At 38.1% G+C, this 20110-nt stretch overlaps 1 protein-coding gene across 7 annotated transcripts in view; it reads right to left on the reverse strand.

Annotated features, from left to right (window-relative positions):
- LMBRD2 (LMBR1 domain containing 2) overlaps positions 1-20110 on the reverse strand; it is a 52726-nt gene that overhangs the window by 16820 nt on the left and 15796 nt on the right. For all 7 annotated transcript variants that reach the window (XR_005796876.1, XR_005796877.1, XM_040495363.1 and 4 more), the window contains exons 5-13: positions 17961-18128; positions 16504-16714; positions 13642-13716; positions 12383-12496; positions 11832-12015; positions 8495-8676; positions 7765-7898; positions 6294-6399; positions 5541-5638 (exon numbers count right to left, since the gene is read on the reverse strand). Coding sequence is in view for 5 of the 7 variants with exons in the window: in XM_040495363.1 (XP_040351297.1) it covers positions 5541-5638; positions 6294-6399; positions 7765-7898; positions 8495-8676; positions 11832-12015; positions 12383-12496; positions 13642-13716; positions 16504-16714; positions 17961-18128 (1272 nt within the window). In the remaining 2 variants the exon portion in view is untranslated. The remainder of the gene's footprint in view (positions 1-5540; positions 5639-6293; positions 6400-7764; positions 7899-8494; positions 8677-11831; positions 12016-12382; positions 12497-13641; positions 13717-16503; positions 16715-17960; positions 18129-20110) is intronic.

The following is a 20110-nucleotide window of genomic DNA, read 5'->3' on the forward strand; positions in this document are numbered from 1 at the left end:
GCCTGGCTAGAGGTTTGTCAATTTTGTTTATTTTTTCAAAAAACCAACTCTTGGTTTCGTTGATCTGCTCTACAGTTTTTTTAGATTCTATATTGTTTATTTCTGCTCTGATCTTTATTATTTCTCTTCTTTTGCTGGGTTTAGGCTGCCTTTGCTGTTCTGCTTCTATTTCCTTTAGGTGTGCTGTTAGATTTTGTATTTGGGATTTTTCTTGTTTCTTGAGATAGGCCTGGATTGCGATGTATTTTCCTCTCAGGACTGCCTTCGCTGCATCCCAAAGCGTTTGGATTGTTGTATTTTCATTTTCGTTTGTTTCCATATATTTTTTAATTTCTTCTCTAATTGCCTGGTTGACCCACTCATTCGTTAGTAGGGTGTTCTTTAACCTCCATGCTTTTGGAGGTTTTCCAGACTTTTTCCTGTGGTTGATTTCAAGCTTCATAGCATTGTGGTCTGAAAGTATGCATGGTATGATTTCAATTCTTGTAAACTTATGAAGGGCTGTTTTGTGACCCAGTATATGATCTATCTTGGAGAATGTTCCATGTGCACTCGAGAAGAAAGTATATTCTGTTGCTTTGGGATGCAGAGTTCTAAATATATCTGTCAAGTCCATCTGATCCAATGTCTCGTTCAGGGCCCTTGTTTCTTTATTGACCGTGTGTCTAGATGATCTATCCATTTCTGTAAGTGGGGTGTTAAAGTCCCCTGTAATTACCACATTCTTATCAATAAGGTTGCTTATGTTTATGAGTAATTGTTTTATATATTTGGGCGCTCCGGTATTCGGCGCATAGACATTTATAATTGTTAGCTCTTCCTGATGGATAGACCCTGTCACTATTATATAATGTCCTTCTTCATCTCTTGTTACAGCCTTTAATTTAAAGTCTAGTTTGTCTGATAGAAGTATGGCTACTCCAGCTTTCTTTTGGCTTCCAGTAGCATGATAAATAGTTCTCCATCCCCTCACTCTCAATCTAAAGGTGTCCTGAGGTCTAAAATGAGTCTCTTGTAGACAGCAAATAGATGGGTCTTGTTTTTTTATCCATTCTGATACCCTATGTCTTTTGGTTGGCGCATTTAATCCATTTACATTCAGTGTTATTATAGAAAGATATGGGTTTAGAGTCATTGTGATGTCTGTATGTTTTATGCTTGTAGTGATGTCTCTGGTACTTTGTCTCACAGGGTCCCCCTTAGGATCTCTTGTAGGGCTGGTTTAGTGGTGACAAATTCCTTCAGTTTTTGTTTGTTTGGGAAGACCTTTATCTCTCCTTCTATTCTAAATGACAGACTTGCTGGATAAAGGATTCTCGGCTGCATATTTTTTCTGTCTAGCACACTGAAAATCTCGTGCCAACTCTTTCTGGCCTGCCAAGTTTCAAAAGAGAGATCAGTCACGAGTCTTATAGGTCTCCCTTTATATGTGAGGGCACGTTTACCCCTTGCTGCTTTCAGAATTTTCTCTTTATCCTTGTATTTTGCCAGTTTCACTATGATATGTCGTGCAGAAGATCGATTCAAGTTACGTCTGAAGGGAGTTCTCTGTGCCTCTTGCATTTCAATGCCTTTTTCCTTCCCCACTTCAGGGAAGTTCTCAGCTATTATTTCTTCAAGTACCCCTTCAGCACCTTTCCCTCTCTCTTCCTCCTCTGGGATACCAATTATGCGTAGATTATTTCTTTTTAGTGTATCACTTAGTTCTCTAATTTTCCCCTCATACTCCTGGATTTTTTTATCTCTCTTTTTCTCAGCTTCCTCTTTTTCCATAACTTTATCTTCTAGTTCACCTATTCTCTCCTCTGCCTCTTCAATCCGAGCCGTGGTGGTTTCCATTTTGTTATGCATTTCGTTTAAAGCGTTTTTCAGCTCCTCGTGACTGTTCCTTAGTCCCTTGATCTCTGTAGCAAGAGATTCTCTGCTGTCAGCTATACTGTTTTCAAGCCCAGCGATTAATTTTATGACTATTATTCTAAATTCACTTTCTGTTATATTATTTAAATCCTTTTTGATCAGCTCATTAGCTGTTGTTATTTCCTGGAGATTCTTCTGAGGGAAATTCTTCCGCTTGGTCATTTTGGATAGTCCCTGGCGTGGTGAGGACCTGCAGGGCACTTCCCCTGTGCTGTGGTGTATAACTGGAGATGGTGGGCGGAGCCGCAGTCAGACCTGATGTCTGCCCCCAGCCCACCGCTGGGGCCACAGTCAGACTGGTGCGTGCCTTCTCTTCCCCTCTCCTAGGGGCGGGATTCACTGTGGGGTGGGGTGGCCTGTCTGGGCTACTTGCACACTGCCAGGCTTGTGATGCTGGGGATCTGGCGTCTTAGCTGGGGTGGGTAGGCAAGGTGCACAGGGGCAGGAGGGGCAGGCTTAGCTTGCTTCTCCTTAGGTGATCCACTTCAGGAGGGGCCCTGTGGCAGCAGCAGGGAGTCAGATCCACTGCCGGAGGTTTGGCTCCGCAGAAGCGCAGAGTTGGGTGTTTGCGTGGAGCGAGCAAGTTCCCTGGCAGGAACTGGTTCTCTTTGGGATTTTGGCTGGGGGATGGGCGGGGGAGATGGCGCTGGCGAGCGCCTTTGTTCCCCACCAAACTGAGCTCTGTCGTCCGGGGGCTCAGCAGCTTTCCTTCCCTTTGTCCTCCAGCCTTCCCGCTTTCTGAGCAGAGCTGTTAACTTATGACCTCCCAGCCGCTAAGTCGCGCTTGCTGTCGGAACACAGTCCGTCAGGCCCCTCCGCTTTTTGCAAGCCAGACTTGGGGGCTCTGCTTTGCCGGCGAGCCGCCCCTCCGCCCCGGCTCCCTCCCGCCAGTCCGTGGAGCGCGCACCGCCTCGCCGCCCTTCCTACCCTCTTCCGTGGGCCTCTCGTCTGTGCTTGGCTCCGGCGACTCCGTTCTGCTAATCCTCTGGTGGTTTTCTGGGTTATTTAGGCAGGTGTAGGTGGAATCTAAGTGATCAGCAGGACGCGCGGTGAGCCCAGCGTCCTCCTACGCCGCCATCTTCCAGTTTACAACCACTTCTAACTTATGTTTTTATTTTAGAGATAGAGTGTGAGTGGGGAGTGAGGCAGAGGAAGAGAGAGAGAGAGAGAGAGAGAGAGAGAGAGAGAGAATCCTAAGCGGGCTCCACACAGTACAGAGCCCGACACAGAGCTCAATCCCATGGCCCTGGGATGATGACCTGAGTCATGATCAAGAACAGGATGCTCAACTGACTGAGCCACGCAGATGCCCCAGTTTTATAAACTTTTAAAATGAATAAACATATAATCAAACTAAGTTTTGGACATGCAAAGTATAGTGTCTTCCTTTACTAGATCATTTTCACGGTATAAACAAAACTATTGTCTTTTTTACTTTACAGAAAAAAACTTGAAAATCAGACGTATTATTAGTTCATAACAGTTTATAAATAAAAGTTTTATTTGAAAATATAATCCTTTATTTTACCTATGAGAAGGCAAAATATAAATGTTTTAATTTTTTTAAATTTTTATTTATTTTTGAGAGAGAGAAAGCGAGAGAGAGAGGCAGACACAGAATCAAAGCAGGCTCTAGGCTCCGAGCTGTCAGCAGAGAGCCTGACATGGGGCTCAAAGTCATGAACCGTGAGATCATGACCTAAGATGAGGTCGGACGCTTAACGGACTGAGCCACACAGGCGCACCTGCATTAAACAGAATTTAAATAAAAGCTTGAAATAAAAAATAATACCATTTATATTAGTCCTAGCGAACGCAGTTTAAGTAAAGGCTCAGGTCATGATCTCACGGTTCAAGGTTTGAGGTCTGCATCGGGCTCTGTGCTAACAGCTCAAAGCCTGGAGCCTGCTACAGATTCTGTGTCTCCCTCGCTCTCTGCCCCTCCCCAGCTCGCGCTCTGTCTCAATCTCTCTCTCAAAAATAAAGAAAAATGTTTTAAAAAATTAAAACATTTATATTTTGCCTCCTCATAGGTAAAATAAGAGATTATATTTTCAAATAAAACTGTTAATATGAACTGCTAATACGTCTGATTTTCAAGTTTTTTTTCTATAAGGTAAAAAAGACAATAGGTTTGTTTATACTGTGAAAATGATGTAGTAAAGGAAGACACTATACAGAGACAGGGGAGCAGGAGATCCGAAGCAGGCTCTTCACTGACAGGCTGACAGCAGACAGCCCAATGCGGGGCTCCAACTCACAGACTGTAAGATCATGACCTGAGCACAGACGTTCAACCGACTGAGCCACTCAGGCACCCCTATAAACGTTTTAAAACATCCAATACAGAATTTATTTCAAACAATATTTGTTTATTTAACTTCTTAATGAGTACATATACATTATCTGTAATAACTATCTAATGGTATTGGAAGTTTTTTTTTATTTTTTAATTTTTTTTTTAACGTTATTTATTTTTGAGAGGAGAGAGACAGAGCATGAGCGGGGAAGGAGAGAGAAAGAGGGAGACACAGAGTATGCAACAGGCTCCAGGCTCTGAGCTGTCAGCACAGAGCCTGACGCCGGGCTCGAACTCACGGACCGCGAGATCATGACCTGAGCTGAAGTCAGATGCTCAACAGACTGAGCCACCCAGGCGCCCCTAATAGTATTGGAAGTTTTAAATGAAAAGTGGTTGTATAAAACATTTTCATCAGAAAAGCGAAGTGATTAACATCAATTTTTTTTTTTAAAGTGGTATTTTTGGCTTGTCACAGAGCACTTAAGCAGTCAGCAGAAGAGCGCAGACACAGTACAGGATGAGGGTACCGGACGTGGAAGTAGGGGAGACAGGGTGCTAGAAGCCAAGTAGATCTGTCTTTACCTCCTTGTGAGTCACACCCTTGCCAAGAATCAAGCATCTTTCTAATCCTATAAAAAAAATACCCTGTGTCCTTTCCTGTCCAACCTCACATGTATGTACTGCCTAATTACAGTTGCTCCTCACCTGATGCTTTGTGCTGGCTAAGGTCTGAGGCATCTAGAAACCTGGCAATGATTGTGGGGAAAGCCTTAAGACTCATTTTTTTTTCAAGTTTGTTTATTTATTTTGAGAGTGAGTATGTCTGAGAGCCAGGGAGAAGCAGAGAGACAGGGAGAGACAGAATCCCAAGCAGGCTCCGCACTGTTCTGACCATGAGATCAGACCTGAGCTGAAATCAAGAGTCAGTTGTTTAACTGACTGAGCTACCCAGGTGCCCCACCCTCAGATTCATTTATGTTACTGGATAAAAGATGGGCCTGGGGGGGTATTTTATGAGCTACGCTGGCTGTCAGTGCTGAAGGCTAGAACTTAAGAGTTAACATTCTATCCTATTATCTTGTAATCTAAAAACTTGTAAAAGAATAACTCTACTTCACTTTTCTTAAAAATCCCTTCAGAGGGAGAACCTGACTTGATCATTTAAGCAAAGCATTTAAGCTATCCCTCGCTCTCCCAAAGCCACAATAAAACAAACAACAACCAAAACCTAACAACTGAATATTTAAAAAGGCTTTAAGGAGAAAGGATATCCAGATTGAATAAGAGTGAGAGGAAAAATAATTGATGTTAAGTTTCTTACCTAAAGTAAGTAGCAATGCAGAGAATAACCACCAACATAGGATAATATATGTAGAATCCATCTGCAATAAAGGATAAAACTTTCATGGAACCCATAATCTAAAGAGGCAAAAAAAAAAAAAAAAGTAAGTTAAATTAGTACAATTCTGTATTTTTCATTCCTTTCCACCATTAAAAAAATTCACTCATCACCAGTCTTATTAACAAATTTGGACTTTTCAAAAAGTAGAAATAAAGCACTAAATGGACTGATTTTAAGTTCTCATCACAAAAAAAACTTGTAACGATGTGAGGTGATGGGTGTTAACTTTTTGTGGCAATCATTTTAAAATATCTACACGTATCGAATCATTCTATTGTACACTTTACACTACATACAATGTTATATGTCACTAATATCGAATTTGCTTATTTATTAAGGTTTTCACATAAAGAAAATTAATATTTTATAAATATTACTAAAAATTATCATGTACATGAAGATTATAAATATGAAAGCTAATATTATAGATCAGGTCTATTGATATTGCTCATCTGGTCAACCTATGTGAACCAAAAAACTTTGTGTTTTTTTTACAATAAAAGAGAACAAAATCATTTTTACCCAGTCAGATACAACCTTTAAAATAAGTTCGATATTTTAAAAAATCCTAATAACACTATAGAACATTTCTGCCGGCATTAAAAGAAATTCCACAATAATACATCTGTAGAGACAACAAATCTAAAAATACTGTTTCCTGACCATACTTACAGATGTATAAGCAGTTGGCTGAGTATTCTGGTGAGAGATGGACGAATCCATATGGGTCAAACCCAAGAAATTAAGACATAAAGGAGGAGTCAAACGGCAAAATAACCTGCAATAAGCATATATAAACAGAATAAGAAAAAATATAGCAGCAAAGTACATTTTATTATGTTGTTATTTTCATCCATTTGTATTACATATATCTTGAATTCGTAATGCAAACTGCCCTTATTTGAGAGACATTCTGAATATCCTATTAATCACATCTCCCGAAAACATCAGGGCAAAACTCCAGCCTCAGGCTGCCTGCTTTGGTTGTGTCTGCCACTGTTTCATCCTAAGATTTGTGCAGTACCTGAAGAATTTTCGTACGCACTTTATTCAAATCTACCATCTGTGCAATCCGTGTCCACATGACCAGGACAGCAATATCCTCGAGGGGAACTGTACTCAGTACATAAAGGAGCTGAAGTTGTATTGAAGTAGGTCACTCTGACAAGTTCAGGTACAAAGAACTGTTAGAGCTCAGTTATGTCCAGATAAAAAGAGAACCTCACAGAACTATAGAGTTGGAGAACAGGTGGTAAGGAAAATGAAGGGAGGGTGTGAATACAAAGAGGAAATATGGGGAGTTATTTTGTGATGATGGAACAGTTCTGTATCTTGATTGTGGTGGTGGTTATGTGAATCTACACACACACACACACACACACACACACACACACACGCACATGAATGAAGGATAAAAAGTGGTAAGAACTAAATAAGGTCTGTAACCTAATTCAGAGTTATATATCAATGTACAATTCCTGGTTTGGATATTGTACAATAGCTATATAAAATTTCTCCATTTGGGGAAGCTGGGTGAAGGTTAGTTAGTAGGACCCTTTGTACTGTATTTGCAACTTCCTGTGACTCTATAATTATTTGAGGGAAAAAAGATTTAAAGAAAAAAGTCTTAAAGATGCTTCAGATATGGATTTCTCTGGGAACCTGCCTAAGTGCAGCCTATTTTATAAATACCTAATATGACCAACTTACCAACAGGGACAAACAATAGCACAACCTAGCTATTACTAGCAATACTCTCTTAGCAAAGGATATTCCTGTTCATTTTAAGTCCTTCCCAATGCAGCTTGATGCCACTGAATCACCGAACACTCTAGGTCTGACTTAGCCTCTAAACTCTCAAATGGTCCTAGTATTTACCAACCTATTTATTGAATCTCTAACTTGTAAGTCCAGGTTGTCTTTCTTTTCGTTCCTAACCTAGTAAACCTCTTGTATTATAACCTTAAACTTCAAGCAGGATTTAGCTAGCAGTCAGCAAACATCTAATGCTTAAACGTAATCAATGAGCTCACATAAATGCAGGTGTTAGTGGAATGCTCAGAAACAATAAGAAAGAAAAGGGACATCCATAGACTACATGCAGTGGGGTCACTCCCTTGTGTCTAAACACACTCCTACTTACATGCCACTGAAGAGAAGGCTGTAAGCATCAGTCTGGTGATGTGAAGCCAAGTAATAATAGTTAAAGACACGAATCCTGAACACAGTAGAATAAACACAGATACTCAGAAAGAAGATACTCAGGAAACAAGCAATCTGAAAAATGAAAACAAACAAAATCAGTTTAAGACTAACAGACTTAAGACTAACGGACCTTGGCACTTAATACACTCTCACAAGCATTATCCTTTATCTCCAGCTAACATTTATTGACATTCTAAAAATTTTAGAACACAGTTCAGGTTTTAAACACCTGTAACTGGTTTAAACACAGTAACAGGGTTTTTTTTAACCACCTAAGAAAATTAATTTATGAAAAAAATCTACGTCTTAACCAGTTCAATATCCTGTCCATAAGTTTCAAATCCACCTCCTGAAGTGAGCCCGTTCTCCCGTGCCCTTGGCTACCCTTCCCGCGAAGACTGTACATTATGCAGCTTCACTGGCATCAACAGGATCAAAGTATTCTCATAAAAGAAGTCTGCACTATTTTGCACCTTGTCATCCCTCCTCAAACACCGTTTTTAGTTTTTATGGTCTGATAAATGGATGAAGCTCATTTCTGAAAGTCTGAATAACACTATGGGCAACTTCACTGCTTTCATTATTGTTAGATTATATAAAGAAAAAGCACAGTTGATGACTAGACTATGAACTGACATATGTTTATGACAGATGTAAAATAAACTGACCTCTATATAAATATAATTGTATGTTTTCTCAGCCAGCTGTATGAAGACTGCGAAGAGGGATAAGACAGGTGTAGTGCTAAAGAATGTGCATTCTGACCACACAACAATCACAGAGAAGATGGACAAAACCACAGCAAGTATCCTATAAAACCACGGTCTCAAAAGACATTCCCAGTACCATTCTGGAAGATAAAAGAAAAAAATGATTAGGAAAAATCATAAAAGAATAAGATATTTATATTGTTTCAAAACATCTCCATACAGGATCCATAACTGCAAAGAAGAAAACAGTAACATCACAGTAGAGGAAGCAGGCAGGTACCATGTTCACCAAATAATCACCAAAAACAGGATAAACTGACATCATGTGCCTCCTGCTATGAAGCACTAAGAACACAATGTCATTGCTGCAGTATTCCCACCAAAAATGCAAAACCTGCATCCAACATGAGAAAATACCAGACTCAAATCCAGGGACACCTAATAAAAAACTGGCCTATAATCTCCGAAAACACCAATGTCAGAAGACACAAATAGAGACTGAGAAATTATTCCAGATGAATGGAAACTAGGGAGACGGGACACCTGAATACAATGCATGATCTGGGATTTTTTTTTTTTTTTAATAAAGAATATTTTATTTTATTTTATTTTATTTTATTTTTTTTTTTTTCAACGTTTATTTATTTTTGGGACAGAGAGAGACAGAGCATGAACGGGGGAGGGGCAGAGAGAGAGGAAGACACAGAATCGGAAACAGGCTCCAGGCTCTGAGCCATCAGCCCAGAGCCCGACGCGGGGCTCAAACTCACGGACCGCGAGATCGTGACCTGGCTGAAGTCGGAGGCTTAACCGACTGCGCCACCCAGGCGCCCCAATAAAGAATATTTTAGAACAATTCGCAAAATCTGTGTAAGGTGTACAGAAACAACTCTGTATCAAAGTTCACTTCCTGATCTGGTCCCTGTATTTGGTTAGTAAGAAAATGTCTTTATTTTTAGAAAACAGACACTGAAACATTTAGGAGCAAAGAGGCATCATGTCTGGAATAAAACTTTGAAAAGATTAAGGAAAAATACATATACAGAGAGAAAGATAAAGTAAATGAATCTGAGTGAAGTATATACAAAAATTCTTTGTACTATTCTGCTAACTTTTGGTTAAGTCTGACATTTTTTAACAATAACAACAAAAAAGATAGCTTACCGAATTGAAAAGGCTACGTTTTCACTTCATTCACTGAAGCGCTGAGCGAGCTCTTAGCTCAGACTCTAAATCTTTCAACCCTACTCTCAGCACAATTCCTGATGAATTCAATGTCCACACCAGTGATCCTTTTTTCAATATCCTAGGGTCTTTCACTTCCTTGATCTCCTTTCCTCCAGTGATCTCATCCTCCACCCCACCTCAACTACTCATTCTCAGTCATCCCTAAACCTCTTACTGCCCTTCCTTCCTTATAATCTCATTAAAGCATCCCTGTTTCCAAGCAATACCTTCACCTAATATCCAATTCCACTGACTGACTCTATCTGGACCAAGCATCCATTCATTGTACCACCTTTATATTGCCACTTAATACCCTGGTATCCTGCTGCTTCCTTTATCAGCTCAGATTCCGTAGTCTTTGAGGATAATTATGCTCCAGCATCCCCATTTCTTTTCTCTCTTGCTTCCCTGTACTTGCTAAGCAAGACCACAACCTGGTTAGGATCCAACTCCCTGGCCACTCTGAGCCTGCACCCATGGAGCTGTACCCTTCAGGAGTGAGGCACCCAATTTTGCTGACTGGTCTCATTCCAAATTCCTAATCACCAACTTCAGGTGGATCCTGAGCACTGCCTGGCTGGCCTCCTATAATTCAATCTTCTCCCATGCCTTCACTCCTAAGCAACTATTTTGCACCTTCTCTCTTCAGATCTTCTCTTCAGATCTCCCAAATCTCTTACCCTATGCTTCACTCTCAGCATTTCACCGAGAAACTGGCAGAAGGGAACCTCCCCAAGTTCCTGCCACTACCTCTTCTCACCTGCTTAGGTACACCCGTGCCTTACCTCCTAATCTAAGGGCAATCTCTACATTGTTCACTATTTCCCATTTCATCTCTGCTACTCATGAACATCACCCCAGCCATGCTCTTCGCTCATTACATTTCCTCTAAGATATGGTTCCCAAATTACATGCTATAATTTATCTTGACCTTGCCATTCTCCTTCAGCTACTACCTCTTTTCTCTACTCCATTTTATAAGGAAAACTTTTGAGAGTTTTGTATTCTCCTTGCCTCTAATTGCTCTCCTCCAGATTTCTTTTAAATTCAACTGGGCTTTTGTTTGTCTGTTTGTTTGTTTTTTACCTTTTTCTCTTTTCCACCCCCACCTCACTTCTCTGAAGTCAACCTATTGGGAAATGTACTTTACACACACCTTTCCTCAAAACACCTCACTATCCTGCTTTTCTTCCTTCCTCACTGGGTTCCTCCATTAACCTGATGTCTACATTCTGGTATCTTCTTTATACCTTTCTGTGTACATAGTCTACTTTCTCACTCCGTAAAGCCAGGAATTTTTGTCATTACACTTATTGATATATACCCAACACCCAACAACATACAGCATATATGTCTCAAGTATTTGTTGAATGAATGAAAACAAGTATTTCTTTCATTTAATTAGAAAAGATCTTTGTTGAAGTAGTTTTCTAACATATGTTATGGCCATTATGTCTTCATACTCAAGACCAAACACGGCAAAAAGAATCAAATGAACATAATTGTTTATGTAAACAAATAAGCTAAATGGAAGCTTTAATACTGTGACACTTGCCATATTTTCATTAAGTTCTTCGTATTAAATTTGATAACATTGAGAGAGTATCATAAATAATCATTAAAGAGAATGAAATAATTCTGACTACTTATGTAGGTTTTATAAATAGACTAACAGATGTGAATAATCAAAGAGGACTTCTTAGGGGAATATTTTAGTAGTATGTCAAGACTAAAGAAGAGACCCAAGCTTGTGATATAAAACTGCTTAAAGTTCTAATTATTTTAAGTATATATTATGAATATATAATATACTTGATGTATTGCATATATTTTTGCACAGCATTTTGGTTATCTGTGAAGTAACAGTGGAAACTGATAGATTATATGTTGTATGACAAGTAAAACAGTTTTGGAGGGGGAAGTTTATCAGACACATAATAAATATTACCACATGGTATATGTCAAATAATACAAATACAATTCAACTCTGCACTGGGGAAAATATATACTTTCTTTCTCTAGAAAAATTATCATCATTGAATTCTGAAATTTATGTAAAAGTACATACCAACTGTAGGATTATAAAAATATTGGAGAAATTTATTTTCTGGCTCTGGTGACTGAAAGGTGTGAACAAACTGATGAGTAGCACTAGTTTCATTTTTTGCTACATCTTCGAGATAAAATGCTTGTTCCAAAAGAATCTGCCATTGTACTTGAGTTCGACGGTGTCTCTGAACTGAATAAATCACCTAAAAAAGAGAATTTGGGTATATCTGTCAATGTTCTGATCCATTTCTATACATCCCTCCAGAGAGCATGTTTTGATTGTCATAATAATGGGGAAGTGTTAATGGCACGTGGCATTTACTGATTGGGGCCAAGAATGTTAATATTCTAGGACATATTTAACAATTAGGCTCAGTGAGTAATTTTCCCTCCCCAAATGCCAACAGTACCCCTGTTGAGAAACACAAAGTTAAAACACCTCAAAGAATGATACAAGGATCAAAGAAAGCTTCAAATACACATTTACTCGAAAATCGCTTTTTGTGGGCAGCAATTATAAATCTAATTAAAATCATCAGTAAGTAAAAAAGCTATTATTAATAAAGTCACCTGTTTATGTAGTTTTACCAGACTTTTTTCACTGGGGTAGGTATTATGCTTTTCATCAAAATCTTCATAATCATCCATGTTCCTACCCATTTTTTCCTGATACTCTGTAGGACACTAAAAGGGAAAAGTAGATATTTTTAAATCTCATGTGCAAAAAAGTAAAATTATATTTTTATTTAAAAATTTGCCACTCTTGGGCATATCTAATTTTCTCAAAAACATCTTCCTTTACAGGCATCTCTAGATGTTTGGATTGTTAGTAGCTGGCATTTCCTTGAAAATGTTCTAGAAGATGTATTAAGTGTCTTCTTACCTTGAGAGCTTACCTACATGAAGCAACTAGTATTTGAGAGGATTAGGCTATGCAGGCAACCTGACGGAACTGTCAATTATTTTCCTAGCTAAAAACAAAAAAGAATCGCAACAAACCCAAGACGTTGAATTTTTAAAAGGCCTTGTAGAGAAAAACAAACACGTAATTTGGAGCCATCTGCCCTATTATTTATTTATTACCTATCTGAATTTGGGCAAGTTACTTAACCTCCCTGAATAAGTCTCAAAAGGTAGCAATATAGAGAGAAAAGATTAGAGAACTGATTCTCATTACCCTCAACTTAGCCAAAGGGAACACTAGCTAATAATCAGTGTAATAGATTTAAAATATAGAAAAAGAAATAGTTCAGTGGTTCTGTGGTTGCAAAGACAATTATTGAGAAGTCCATTTTTAGAATAATCATTTTGGAAGTATATGAATACCCTAATTCAATACCAATGCATCAAAACCTTAATTTTATAGCTCCTTGTTAAATATCTGTGTTAAATATCTCATAGGGTCATTCATTTTACAATTTATTTCATATATCATGAAATGACATGGTAGAAGCAATTGAAAGAGATTATTAAGGCTCTAGTTTATTACAGGAGGTGCACCTTTAGTGACCACATTCAATGACACTTAGAAACTGTGAAGGTCCATCTCCATCGCTGTGCCAGCAATCATTATCTATTACTTAACCTCTACATCCACATTTCAATGACAAATACTGCCAATAATTAAATGTCACACTTGTATTAACAAAAGAACAAATTCTAAGCATGGATTACTACTGATTTATGGTTAATATTTCCATGAAAATGGAAAGGAGATGGGAAGACCACAGTCACAGGCTGTTCTCACACTTTTCTGATGCTTTTATTATAATGTTACAGTCTACAAATTTATATTTCAAAAGAAAAAAGATGAGAATATGACAAATTACCTTTTTAAGTATTGTGTCAACACATTTTCTCAATGGGTGGTTATACTTGATGCTTTCATTCACTTTACGAACCTCCTATAAAAAAAGTAAGAAGAATACAAATATTTCCATTTCTATACATCGTACATTTCAAATGAGACTGCCCTAGGTACTGTATGTGTTCTCATAAGTTTAATTTCAACCCAAGTTACTTAGCATATACATGAAGTTCTGTTCACCAAATAGAAGTTCTTAAGAACATAAGTAAAAATACAAAGTTATAGAATAGCAGTATCTATACCCTCATGATTTTTACTATTTTTTAAGATTTACTCTCTTATCACTTGCCTCTTGGTACACAAAGGTGAATGAGCATTATAAAAAGGTCATGAAAGATCAGACAAACTTTGCAATGCTGTGTTCTTCCACCTTGCTCAGCAAGCTCAGTTATCTCATTATCTAAAGTACAGTGAAGAAACCAGAGGAAGAAGCCACAGGCAACAAGCGTCACAAAGCACCGGCTCCTTTCCAATGAGAGAGTTCCCTACAGCAGTCACAACTACTGACTCATTCCACATTCGTTATAAAAAGCACACTCTATGCCAGCACTGTGTTAAGCATAAGGTCACCACGATCCATGCTGAAGGGTGTGGTAGAGAGACATGATGTTACAGGTCTTTAAAGATGACAGGCTGGTGATGAGCTAATTTAATAACCAATTTAGTGAATATGAAAAGTATAAAGGGGTTAGTTAGGAAGGGTAATCTGTACAACCAGCAGATCACAAAGAAGAACAATAATTTCTATACTAATGAAACTTTTAAAAAGTTGGAACCACTGCTCTAGGCAGAAGAAATGGCACGTTCAAAGGCTGGGAGGCAAGAGAACTGACCAGGACAATAAAAAGAATATTCTGATTGGAGAGTAGAGAATGGCCCCAAGGAATACAAAACTAGAGGCAAGGAAACCACCTGGCATACAAAGTTATGAAAATATATTTATATCTTATATGACAAAAAAAATCATTTTCCCTAATATATATGTGCTATCACAAATCAAGAGAAAATTGGGAAGACACAAAAGCAATACAATTGGCCTATATACGTCTGGAAAGATAGTCAAGCTCACTAAAAACAATTACAAATTTTAAAAATGAGAACGGTTTTTGGAAAGTAATTTAGCAATAACCATCAAAACTTACAATATGCAGACTTTAGGAATAACCTGTACCAATAGACATTGCTCCTGTCAGCAGCTCAGCTTACTGAGGAAAACAGGTATTATTCAAATAGAAATGGTATGGAAACTGCTGTGTAATCTAGTGTGAGAGGCTTTCTGATAAACTGATTGTTCAAGCTGAGATAAAAGCCTGAGTAGGAGTAAGGTCAGCAAACCAAAGGAAGGGGCGAGAATACTCCAAACAAGGGAACAGCCAGTATAAAGGCCTCCACGCAGAAGTGCGTAAGGAGTTTCAAGGAACTGAAAGTACATGTGATCGCAGGGAAAGGACAGTCAGCGGCTGCCTGAGCAGCACTTCATCAGGCTAAAGAAAAGCAAAGCACTCCAGAAGGCCTTTGTAACGGTTTGTTTGAGGTCAACAAGTGACCTAAATATAGCAGGGACAAGAGAAGACTTGGGTTTTTAAAAGATGTTTGAATCATCATTACATTACAATTTTCTATTCCTAAACTGCCTTAAAGATTTGTTGACTTGTTAGCACAACTTTGAATATGAACCATACTGATTATATGTAAAATATTATATTCTTCCTTTAAATTCTTCAGCCATGTGACACAAAAATATGTACTGAAACAAGTTAACTACTGATATTTGCTATATCTGTTATAAATCTAAGGCTCCTTCAAAAGTTTGTAACTTTTGGGGCACCAGGGTGGCTCAGTTAAGCATCCAACTCTTGACTTTGGCTTAGGTCATGATCTCATGGTTTTGAAATCAAGCCCTGTGTGAGATTCTTTCTCTCCCTCTCCCTCTGCCCCTCCCTTGCTTGCACGTGTGTGCTCTCTCTCAAAAAGATAAAATAAAATAAAATAAAAATAAAATAACAAAGACGGCACCAATGCCAGTCCTAGTTTTCCACATCCTATTCCTCAGTAGAGAGTTCCTACTTAACAAACAACAACAACAAAATCTATCTTTCTTCAGTCATTGACAATTCCTCCTAGCAAAATCCAGATCTTGCATAATTAACTGGATTTATATTTCTTGAAGGAATACTGAATAACTGGTAAAATCCATATTCCTCAAATCTGAAACAACTGAATTAGTACCAACTTTAAAGGGTAACAGTATCAAATTTAAATTATCTTTTAAAAATTATTTTCTTACTAAATACAAATTTTCAAGTTTTTTTCCAAACATCTGAATTTTCAAATATAAACTTCCAAATATATCATAAATAAATACAAAAATTATCAAACATACATTATCTTCTTTTGAAACATGTAATAATAGCCAGCAGAAGCCTGAGGAAATGTAACAGAATACTATCTGTGAATTTACTCCTACATTTTCAATCAATATATTCTACTGCAGTTCTTACTTTTTGTAGGGAATACATGCCAAAAAGCCAGTATTAGATTTTTCAATCACAACACTTTTAAGAGTAAAAGAAGGGCTCTGTAAGGTTACCCCAAGATGACAAGCATACCCTGCACTGTTGAATAATTGTTGCTGAATCTGTGGGTTAGAAGGTGGAGATGACACCTCATGAAGCTGGAAGGGCCAACAGGAAGCCATCCTACTGGATGGGACATACTGAAGGATCACACATCACCAAATTTTCCGTGTGAAACCCATTAACGTGCAAACAACAACAGCAACAAACCAATAGTGACTGACTGTTAGTTTAAACTTGCTTATTACCTCCATGACATCTTCTAAAGTCTCTTCTGCATCTGCTTTTTCTGTCATCAGTTTGGCTGCCTTAAAATATGTCTTCATAAGTAGATAACCTCTTTTTGCTCCATTCCAGTACGACCGAGGAATTTCTACCAAACCATATCCCAATAACAACACAAGGAGAAACAGGCCCCATGTATTTGCTGCAGCTATTCCAATTGTCTGAAGCTGGTTCCTGAGAAAGAGAAAACAGAAGCAGAGCTGTGAGAAAGAAATTTTTCCAACAATTTTATATATATATTTTTTCCAAAAATATAAAATAAAACTAACTAGTATTAAATGGTTTTTCAGGAAACAGCCCTACAAGATGGCTAGGATTTTACATGAAAAAAAGTATACCTTCCAATCCTCAGCTACTTTTTTAGCAACAGCAGATAATCTGTGCGTTTTAAAAGGAAGTTAGAGCTTAACTGCAGAAATAGACTTTAACACAGGAAACACTGCTTCTATCATAGTTAAAATTAGAATCTAGGATAGTTCATGGTGAAAACTATATATATTTCTTCCCCCAAAAAAGATATTTTTCATTAGGTGCTTTCTTACTCAGAATTAACCAAGAGAAGCCCGAAAAAGATTTTAAAGTCTAAAAAATTTTATGTTGAGCCACACCTACACAAATCTCAGGAATGCAACAGTGAGAATTATCATTACTACTCTATTCCTAAATTTTTGAGATGTCTTCACATAACATTATATACATCACAAGTATAATACAGATTTCAATTTTATTATAATGTCTGAATCTAACATCAAAGAGAAATATGCTCTCAAGGTATAGTCAGAACAAAAGAAAAAATATTCAACAAGCTCCAAAGAAAAAGAAACCTAAGGGGCACCTGGGTGGCTCAATCAGTTAAGCATCTGATTTCGGCCCGGTCATGATCTCACGGTGCGTGAGTTTGAGCCCCACATCAGGTCATGATCTCATGGTTCATGAGTTGGAGCCCCACATCAGGCTGTCTGCTGTTAGCACAGAGTCCACTTAGGATCCTGTCTCCCTCTCCCTCTCCCCTTCCCCTGCACATGCACTCTTGCTCTCTCTCAAAAATAAACATTAAAAAAAAAAAAACAACTAGTTATTTTGTCATGTACAAAACTGTACACCTGAAACTAGTATTACACTGTATGTTAACTGGAATTAAAATAAAAACTGCAAAAAAATCATAAGCGTTAATACTTCTAACACATAGCTATTAGACAAATCATTAGTCCTTCATCTAATAGCTACATTTAATAGTTGTTCCATTTTTTTCTTCTTAGAAATATGCGTTATTCAGATTTCTTTTTGGGGAATCTATTAGACACATAACTCGGTATGTTTCTCAGTGAAATATCTGTTTACCTGCCCATATGAGAGAAAAGTAAATTTTTAAAAATGCAAACATACATTAAAATAATATTAAGAAAACAACTTTTCTTACCATTCTAAGTGCAAATGTGGGTTTACAGCTACATATATTAAAAATGCTCCAAAAATCAGCAAATAGGTGCCATAATAGATTGCATTCTCAATCAGTGCAGTTTTGATCTTCCCAGTGATGGAAAACCCTCCTGATCTTGCATAGGACTGCATAAAAGGTAACAGAATCCTAGACGGTTGGAAAAACATGATTACAGAAACAATTGACATGCCTATTTATTCTCGAAATACCAGAATGATGTGAATCTCAATTTTAATGTGTAGTTCTTTTCATAAATATGATTTTGAGTATTAATACTGAACAAACTATAACAGATAACTGAATATTTTTGTAATATCAGATTTTGGGGAGACCAAAGCACATTTCTGGGAGCAAAAGAGGCCACAATGACCAACAGCGAGTACAACGGTGTCACGAGTGACTTTAACGCCTTTATGAAGACTTTGGACTGCATTCAGACAACGAGGAATCTTTTTCTTTAACAGAAAGGAGATGTGATCAAATTTAAGTTTTCTAAAGACTGGTAAGTCTTCAGCAGGAAGAATGGACTGAAAGGAAACAAGACTGGGACTATGTGGGAGAGGATAAGGGGTGGTGATATGGTAAGAAGCAGGAAGGGAGAAGTCTGGTTGTGAATACACTGATCGGAGGTACTTAGGACACATCCCAAAGAAGCTGCACTGGAAGTAGTTGGCTATCCAGCTTTAGAATTCGGGAGAGAGGATTAGAAATACAGATCGAGGAGTCATCACCATATCAGTGGTTCTGAAATAACACCAGAAGATGAGATTTGGAAGGGTGACTATGTAGAATGAGAAGGACAGAACTAAGGCTGACCCTGGGAAAGATCATCTTTTAAAGGAGAGGTAGAGAACTAACAGGAGGAGCCAGTAAAGGAGACTGAGACAGATCAGTAGATATGGAAGAAAACCAAGGAGCACGCGGAGGAAAAAATAGAAGAAGAAAGCGTTTCAAAGTGGAGAGAGAAAACAATAATCAAATGCTGCCAAGAAGTCTAGTAAATTAGGAACCTGTCTGTGTGAGTGGAGAAGTGGAGCTAGAAAATAGAGTTCAATGGGGTGAGGAAAGAGTAAGCAATGAGGAAATGAAGACAGTAAAAGTAAATGTAGACAATTCATTTAAGAAATTTGGCTGGGTAGGATAAATTACAGTATATTCATATAATGGAAGATTTTACATAAATGACAAAGCAGAGAATACTGACACGTACAATAAGACGCAGATGAATTTTCCAAATATGTGAGCAAAAAAAGAGGTGCAGAAAAATACATACCATATTAATTCCATGTTTGTAAAGTTCAAAAACAGGTAAAATTAATCTATAGTGATGGAAGTCAGAATCATGGCTACCTTTGGGGAGGGTAGGACTGGGAGAGGGACATGAGGGAAGCTTCTAGACTTAGCATGAACATTGTTAACATTCTATAATATCATCTGAGTGCTGGTTATATGGGTGTACTCACTTTGAAAAAAGTCAAACTGAACACAATTTGTGCACTTTTCTGTACTAATTTATACTTCAATAAAAAAGTCTCCCCCACCCCGAGGGGCACCTGGGTGGCTCAGTCAGTTAAGCATCCCACTTCAGCTCAGGTCATGATGTCTCAGTTCGTGAGTTCAAGCCTCAAGTCAGGCTTTCTGCTGTCAAGGCATAGCCTGCTTTGGATCCTCTGTCTCTCTCTCGGTCTCTCCCCCACTTGCTCTCTCTCTCTCTCTCTCTCAAAAAAAAAAAAAAAAAGTCTCCCTCTCAAAATTAAGCCGTGATGAATAGATCAATGAGGTTAGAAGCTAGGAAGTTGGAAAGGATTGCATTTGAGAGATCTGGCTTTTTTTTCTTTTCTTTTTTTTAAAAGGATGAGAGAATTGTATATGCTTTGTTGAAACCGGAAGCTGAAAGTATAGGTAGCAAGAGCTGAAGGAGATGGGTCCATACTTCAGGAAGAGGGATTTCACTTTGTAATCACTTTGAGAGTGACTCTTCCATTCTTTGAGTGGAAGGGAAAAGGACGGGTAGGGAGGTGTGCTGGTGGGAAGCTGAAAGAGTACCATGTGAGGACTTCTATTTTCACTGTGAAGTAGAAAGTAAAGTACTCTGAAAGGAGAAAAGGTGACTGATTCTAGGATGTAAA

This window comes from Herpailurus yagouaroundi, unplaced genomic scaffold (genome assembly GCF_014898765.1).
Source record: "Herpailurus yagouaroundi ecotype Mexico unplaced genomic scaffold, PumYag 29, whole genome shotgun sequence".
NCBI lineage: Eukaryota > Metazoa > Chordata > Mammalia > Carnivora > Felidae > Herpailurus > Herpailurus yagouaroundi.